Source organism: Marmota flaviventris, chromosome 3 (genome assembly GCF_047511675.1).
Source record: "Marmota flaviventris isolate mMarFla1 chromosome 3, mMarFla1.hap1, whole genome shotgun sequence".
Classification (NCBI taxonomy): domain Eukaryota; kingdom Metazoa; phylum Chordata; class Mammalia; order Rodentia; family Sciuridae; genus Marmota; species Marmota flaviventris.
The window spans coordinates 98,010,748-98,018,597 of NC_092500.1; the positions used below are offsets into that span (position 1 = coordinate 98,010,748).

General features: G+C 37.2%; 1 protein-coding gene across 1 annotated transcript; it reads right to left on the reverse strand.

The window, feature by feature from the left end:
* Positions 1–2,285: 2,285 nt before the first annotated feature.
* On the reverse strand, positions 2,286–3,417 carry Smim10l1 (small integral membrane protein 10 like 1). Its single transcript, XM_027955983.3, has one exon. The coding sequence runs from the start codon at positions 3,276–3,278 to the stop codon at positions 3,015–3,017; it is 264 nt and encodes an 87-aa protein (XP_027811784.2). The 5' UTR covers positions 3,279–3,417; the 3' UTR covers positions 2,286–3,014.
* Positions 3,418–7,850: the final 4,433 nt, after the last annotated feature.

The window sequence follows — 7,850 nt, forward strand, 5'->3', positions numbered from 1 at the left end:
GATTTAGTCATGGCATAAATTTCATTTTCTCCCTGGGAAACTTCACCAAATTGCGTCATGTAAGAGGAAAAATACATATCAAGGTTTGGAAGCATTTATGAAGATGAAAGGGCAAATCACCAAGCTGACATTTAGATCCTACTATAAATTTGCTGATACTACAGGATGTAAGATTGGATAGGATACAGAAGCTTCCTTCTCACAGCTTCCAATCTAGTGGGAGGAAGAGATAAATATTTTAACTGCTATAAAGGCCTTAGTTTCTTTAATGTAATAAAAGATATGATAATAAAAAGCTGATGGAAACATGTTCATACAGTTACCAAAATGAAGTACTCCACTGTGTCACAATTTTAGTGCTAATGGCAAACAGATTTTTAAAATGTTACAAACTGGGACATTAGTGCTTCTGGAATATAATACCTACTATTCTAAGTGCTTCAGTATTACAATTACATTGACTGAACTACCTTATAATATTTTAGACTAAAATGTTTTGGCTCTTTACTCTTAGTCATCCAAGAAATCTGTGTTCTTGGAATATATGAAACAAAAACAAAACCAGATAATTAACTTACTATTAGGAAAATGTGGGAAGCCTATAAAAACAGCATTGATATTAACAGATCTTAGATGGATTAGAAATTGTAAGCCCCAATCTGTTCAGGGGAATTTGGGAAAAAATAATGGAAAAAGTATTACCTAAACTTGTCCTTAAAACAGGAAGAACATCTATGGGCAAAAAAGCAGATAGAAGAGGAAGATATACTTGATAAGTTTGGCTGCAGGAAAGGAATAGAGTAGGAAGAGCCCAAAGCCAGGTAAGGTGAGGCAGGGGCAGGACTCCTCTTATTTTAAGACTATTGTTTGACAGACACAACCAGAATATAGAACAGTGCCAGCGTTTAAATCTTTACTCAGGCAAACATGGCCCCCTTGTGTGCAAATATCTCAGCTAGGATCATTCTAGAGCATCTTTTCCATCCTGCTATGATCACCACCCTACTTGTCACCTTCTTTAGAACTTAAAACTTCTTTTGGAAAAGCATCTTTCTATATGTGCTTTTACATCTTATTCACTTTCTAACGTGGTATTATTATAAGAAATATTGTTTATTATGGCTATATGAAGAACTAGGGCAGGTTTACTTCTAGTTCTTAGACTAACTTTCAAGGTGGGGGTATTACCCTCATTTACAGATGAGGAAATAGGTTTAGGAAGATTAATGGATCTATCTCTCACCACAAAACTACAGAATATGAATATTTGAAGAAGTTTGCCTGATTGAGCAGCTCAGTCCCATTCTACTCTTGTGACTTTTAACCAGTGGTATATATTTAAATTGCCTAGGGAACTTTTAAAAAGGAAATGTATTTAAGTAAGTTTTCAATTAAACAAAAGCTTACACATAGTTAAAAGAAATCAAATAATACTATTAAACTGGTAGTGAAAAAAAAAAGCAAAACTTGGCCTTTTTATGACCTACCCTTTATTTCCTTCTTCCAGAGACAACAGCTTGTAACCTGTTTCTTACTGCAGATATTTCTGAAAAACATGTTTGTATCACTTTTTCTGGATATACATATATGGGTATACACACACACACATACACACACACAGACTGAATCCAGTCCTGGTGGATGCTAGGGAAGCACTCACCTCCACCCCCATATTAATCTTGATTTGACTTTTCACAATTATGTCTCTCTCCTCTTCCATTTTCTCAAATGCTATATAATCATTTGCTAAACTAGTAGTCAATATCTATAAGTGAATTTACATGACTAATATTCAGTTGCAATATATTTTTTTATAACTTTTCATTTTTCCTTGGATTTATTAGTTTTGTTTTCTGAATTTTGAAAAGGCTGCAGACTAATAATTCACCCCAGCCTCTTTGAAAAATTCCTAGTCTACATTCAAATACACCAGGTACTCTTATCAATTTTTCTTTTTGAGGAGTCCTACCTGAACTCTCCATCTTCAGGATTTCCTGTTGACTTCATGCTGTTCTCGCCTCCCACCTTCCCACTTTAATAGTTATATTTCTAGTTTAGAAACCATGGCTACCTTGTCAGTAACAAAATATCTTCTTTTCCCTTCACAACAGACTGTGCCTCTCAACTCTTCACTGTATTAGAACACGTAACCATTCCAATTACGTTTTCCTCCCTCCTACAACATTCCCATTTGTATTTTTACATCAAGACTAATGACTTTCACATTCTATTCTGTAACCATAATTAAATATTTCCTTAGAAGGGGAAAAAAACCACACATAGAATTTGCATTATGATGGTAAAATATTATTCAATGAATAGCCAAGTTTTATGCTGTTTGGATTTCCTTTTTGCAAAGATCGTGATCCCAATGCTGCTCACAGGAAGTTAAAGCAGAATGCATTTTCTCACGCTTCTACCATTTGTTCAAAATCGTGCAGCATTTCACATTTAGTGTTTGGAGGATGTTTTTCCTGTACAGTTTTGCTTTGTCCTTCACGTGGGATGAAAAAACATATGCCTTCCATTTCATATCCTTAATACCATCGGCTTTTTCTTCAGCGTCTTGCTAACAATCCACACCGGTATTCCCTAAGTTTACTGATTTCTTAATTTTCACTCAGGCCATGACTTTGTTGCACACTCAATTTTTTTTTTCCTGAAAAATTCGGTCTTCCTTTTTAATGATATATTCTGTGCCCTTCTGTTATATCCTGGAATTCGATCGGAGTTTAAGAATACAAAGTTTCTGATTTTTTTTTTTTTTTTTTTTTTGGTTTTAGCCGAAGATCTCAATTCCCGGACTCCCCTAAGGCCTTTTTGGTCCTAGCAGGGGTCCCGCCACAGTCCAGGGAGCTCTGGGAGCGCTAGGAGCGCAGAGCGCAGGCGCGGTGTGCGTCCGGGCCCCCTCGCGAGATCTCCGAGCTCCTCGCTCGCAGGTTCACTAAGTCCCGGGGATGCCTGGGAGTCGGCCATCATGCTAGCCGCCCAAGGCCGGCAGCTTAGTCACTTTTCTAAATGTGTACCTGCAAGCGGATGTTGAGGATCACCGAGCCTGCGATGTAGAAATACGGGAAGTTCATCCGTAGCTGCCAGGCCAGCTCGAAGAAGGCGAGCAGGGTGCGAGAGAGCCCCTTGCAGAAGACCCCATAGGAGGTGGGGGCTGCTGCCGGGTTTGAGGCCTTGACAGCCAGGGACAACGGAGCCGCCACCGGAGTCATCGCTGGAGCCATGGACCCAATATCGCTGCCTGCCCAGCGCCTGGAACCGAGGTTCATCGTAGGCTCTGCCGGCCCCGGAGCAACGGCCAGGATCAAAGGGCCGGGATAGCAAAGCGGCCGCCGGGCTCACCCGCGCCTCCCGCAGCGGTCGCTAGCTCGGGTGCGGTGCTGGGCCGGCGGGCGCTCCGCCCCTTCCTGTCTGCCTCTCCTAGTGGTATTTACCATTTAGAGCATACCCAGTAGAAGATCGGCAACAGGATGTGTTATGTAACGAGTACGCACAGCCGCAGTCATTATTTCCACTTTAAAGTGAAGTTACATAATTTTCCCAAGAGCACGCAGTTTGTAAGGGCCAAAGATGGCTCAAATTAGGGTTTGTCTGCTGTGATCTGAGATTTTACCCTTTCGATTTTATAATTAGGGCAAGATGGATCTCCTTACCTAAACTAGTACAGGCATATCTCTACAAATAAATACTTTTATAATAAATACTTTTATAGTGTAAAGTCACACCTTGGACTATGAGTTTTCCTATGTATTAAGACTATTTAGGTTGCAAGCAACAGAAATCAGTTATTTTAAGAAAAAAGGTAATAATAGTAAGTAACATCTATGAATTTTTTTCTCAGAGCATATATATAAAACGTCATTTCCACTAATTTCTTCATGGAGATGCATTGTGAAACCTGGAGTGGAGTCAAGGCTTGGAATATTACAAACATCTACTTCCATGTCCTTAATATCCTTAGAGTAACATCATAATGGATATCCCATAGACAATGCTTTTCTTGTATCTAAATGATGTACAATTCATTATCTTCACTAATCATTTTCTAGTTTTAACTAGAAATCATTGCACTTTTCATCATGCATAACCTCTGCAGGGATTAAGCAAAGGTCTAATTTTGATCATAACCTTCAGATTACAATGTAGTTTCAAAAGTCATTTCTCCGTTCAGCAAATCTATAGTAAGCTATTCAAAGCATAATTACTGTAAGCTGGAGTATTTCTGCTTCTATTGTCCTGCTAATAGGACTGATACCAGTAACATGCCTTTGTGAAATTCGTACAATATAATTGTGTGTCCACAGCCACAATTTCTTCTTTTGCTAGTTTGTGCCAATAGAACCCAAACATTTAACAGCAAATAAAGGAACTGCTTATGACAGCCTCTAAAATACTGGTAGGTGGACACAATACCTTTATTTTTATGTGATGCTGAGGATTGAACCCAGGGCCTCATGTGTGCCAGGCAAGCACCCTATCACTCAGTCCCAGCCCCAGCCCCAGTGTAAAATGAATGACAATCAACTCTGATAACTGGGAAAATATGTATAGTTTTACTACAAAGGTGCAGTTCTCTTTGAAAATTGAAATATCATAGAGCCATTTAGCATTCAGGATTACAGAAGTCATTTTGTCCCTGGCTTTCTATTTCCAGCTATGTAAAAATTATGTGTTCTCATTCTTTGTGCTCACAGACCTCACAGCTCAGCTCTGGTTAACTATGAGAATACTGTTTTCCATCCTTACTGCATGGAAAATATAGCAGCAACCCACTGATTAAATGGCCAGGTTGAATGCCTAGTCCAATGGGGAGGGATAGGCAAAGAAGACCAATTTAAAGCTCCAAATCCTACCCCTTAATGCTCTAAAGCTGATGAAGGATTTCTATTAAGTATCCTCCTGACAGTATATATATATATATTTTTTTCTTTTTGGTACTGAGGATGGAACCCTGAGGTGCTTAACCACTGAGCTACATCCCCAGTCCTTTAACAAATTTTATTATTTATTTTTATTTTGAGACAGGGTCTCTATATAAGTTGCTTGCCTAGAACTTGTAATTCTCCTGCCTCAGCCTCCTGAGTTACTGAGATTATAGTTGTGCACCACTACACCCATCTCAGGACCAATATTTTAGATGGTGTGTGTGTGTGTGTGTGTGTGTGTGTGTTTAAGTATTTATTTGTAGGTGGACACAATACCTTTATTTTTAAGTGATGCTGAGGATTGAACCCAGGGCCTCATGTATGCCAGGCAAGCACCCTTCCACTCAGTCCCAGCCCTAGCCCCAGCCCTAGCCCCAGCCCTAGATGGTTGTGTTTTTTAATTCTGTTCCTTGAATTTTAAACTTGAAGACTAATCTATGCTTTTTGCCAATAGATACATAATCAAGCTATCAACAATAATGCATGTCTTAAACCATATAACTGAATGATACTTCACTTGGCCTTTTCTAGTTTTATTCCCTTATTTTTTAACTCTGCACCCCAGCTTTAATATTTTTTAATGGCTTATTTAGCTTGATTATCCTTTGGAAAATTTTTAATATAAGCTGCAGTGAGTCTGCAAAGTAACATATTCACAGATTCTCATTTTTAAAAAGGATTTGCCATATAAGTGCTCTGTTTTATAAGGAATGCATTCAGAATGCAAGGATTGGATCCAAATGATCCAAGCCTAAAGGCAAGAGAAAAACTATTTTCATGCTAACAAATGAAGTTCCAATTCACTCTTTGGACATGGACACTTTGAGGTTTAGTTGAGACTGTTACATTGGTTTAGTAAAATTCTCAGAGGAAAATCATATCAGGTGGGTAACGATAATTATGTTTCATAGCACACTGGTCAGTTTCTAGATCATGAGTAAAATTAAGCACAGATGTATCATACTAAAGTAGACTATCACTTAAAACATCAGAGATTAAGATTTTCTCTTTGTATGCTAGTTGTAAGGAAGGATATTTTGCTAATGATGGTATTAAGAGAAATCATGATGGGTATGTTTGGAAATGGCTTGATGATACCGGTTGACTGCCTTGACTATTTCAGGCATAAAGATCTCTTTTTAGGCTTTTCATAAGTTTAGTCATCTCCAGAATTTGTCAGCTGTGTTTAATAGTATGTAAATTTGTATACTTGTGTTCACACCACACCATTAACTTTGCTCATAACATCCTTATAATGTTTTCTTTGGACACTGATCAATCATTCAACCTTCTGGTTGCTCTCTGCCTAATAATTGTTTTTGAGTTCAATATGGCTAATTTTCTCAACCATTTTCCTCTGGATGAAGTGTAGAATTAATCATATGATCATTATGATTTTAATGGAGTCTTTGGTTTATTACCATTCATATTGGGAAATAAATTCAGTGTTTTATGGAGACTGGTCATTTGTAAGATGTGAAAAGAGAGACATATGAAATCATAAAAGCTATAGTTTCTCTTATGTTTCCTTTTATTTTTAAATATTTATTGCAAACCTGATTTACTTTATTGTAAAAATCCAGCTGAGTGTGATGCCTTTGGAGATAGTAGCTATCTTTTACCTTTCTGTTCACTTCATTGATTCTGATTCTAGGGAAGAGCATGTTGAGACATGCCTCATTGATAATGCTGTGGAAAATTAAACTCTACCATAAATATCATGGCTCCACAAAAACCCTGTAAATACCTGCCCCATTTTTTTTTGTTCTAGGAAAAGAGAAAGTAGAAGTCCTTATAAGAACAGCCACTCTTTTTTTTTGCAATTGCTTTATTTATATTAATATTTATTTTTTTGAAATGGTCCTTTTCTGTTGTATAGGCAAGCCATGAACTCCTGGGTTCAAGTGATCCTTGTGCCTTAGTCTCCCAAGTAGCTGAGACTATAGGTATTCACCCAGACTCCTGGTTTGTTATGTCTTTAATATGTTGTATAGTTTTGAATCATTGTAATTCTCACTAGAATATGCTCATAACTAAACATATAGTCATTTCCAGGAAGACTTTCCTCTCTCTTCACCCCCTGCCTCATCTCTCTTTTCAATATCAAAATTGGAACATACTTAGTAATTCTCAAATTATTAAGATGTATTCTGTTTTAGTTACAACAGCTGGAGATGCTTTCCATAAAATCACATTGGAGATGCTTTCCATAAAATCACTTATCTCTGAATCTTTTAATGAAAAAAATTTAAAAAGTAGCAAGTTTGCAAAATTTCATGTTGAAGTATATGATATATATATATATATATATATATATATATATATATATATATATATATGTATTAATACATGTTTTTTGAGAATCCTGCTTTCTTCTGGGGAATAGAAAACCATGAGGAAATGTTTTTTTCTACTATTACAAGGAAAATAAACTGGCTACAAAGTCATAATTTATTTTGGTTGTTAGAGTTGAGATTGCAAGGTAAGCAGATAAATTGAATTCTGAAAGAAGACTAGCCCTTCCAAGTAAACTATGTGAACTGTTTTATCTTCAAAAAGAAGAGATTCTTGCCATAAACATAGGCTGAAGTTTTAACAGTTCTTATGGTGGTTGAGCGTAGGTTAGTGGGACAGTTTTGAATCCTTGGAAACTTCAGATATTTGTAAATACCAGCTCTTTTCTCTGGGCTTCTACCAGGTTTCCTAAACATTGGGAATAGGGCAGGATAACCAAGAAAGCCCCTTTGTAGTACATAATAAAGATGTTCATGTCCTAATTCCTGGGACCTGTTAATATGTTGATTTATATGGCATAGGAACATTGCAGATGTGATCAAGGGCATGCACCTTGGGATGGGAGATGTCCTGGATTATGTAGGTGGATCCAATCTAATCACATGAGACCTTAAATGTAGA

Bases quoted from the DNA above. Each gene is read 5' to 3' on its own strand.
- Smim10l1 (XM_027955983.3), bottom strand. From the start codon at position 3,278: ATGAACCTCGGTTCCAGGCGCTGGGCAGGCAGCGATATTGGGTCCATG.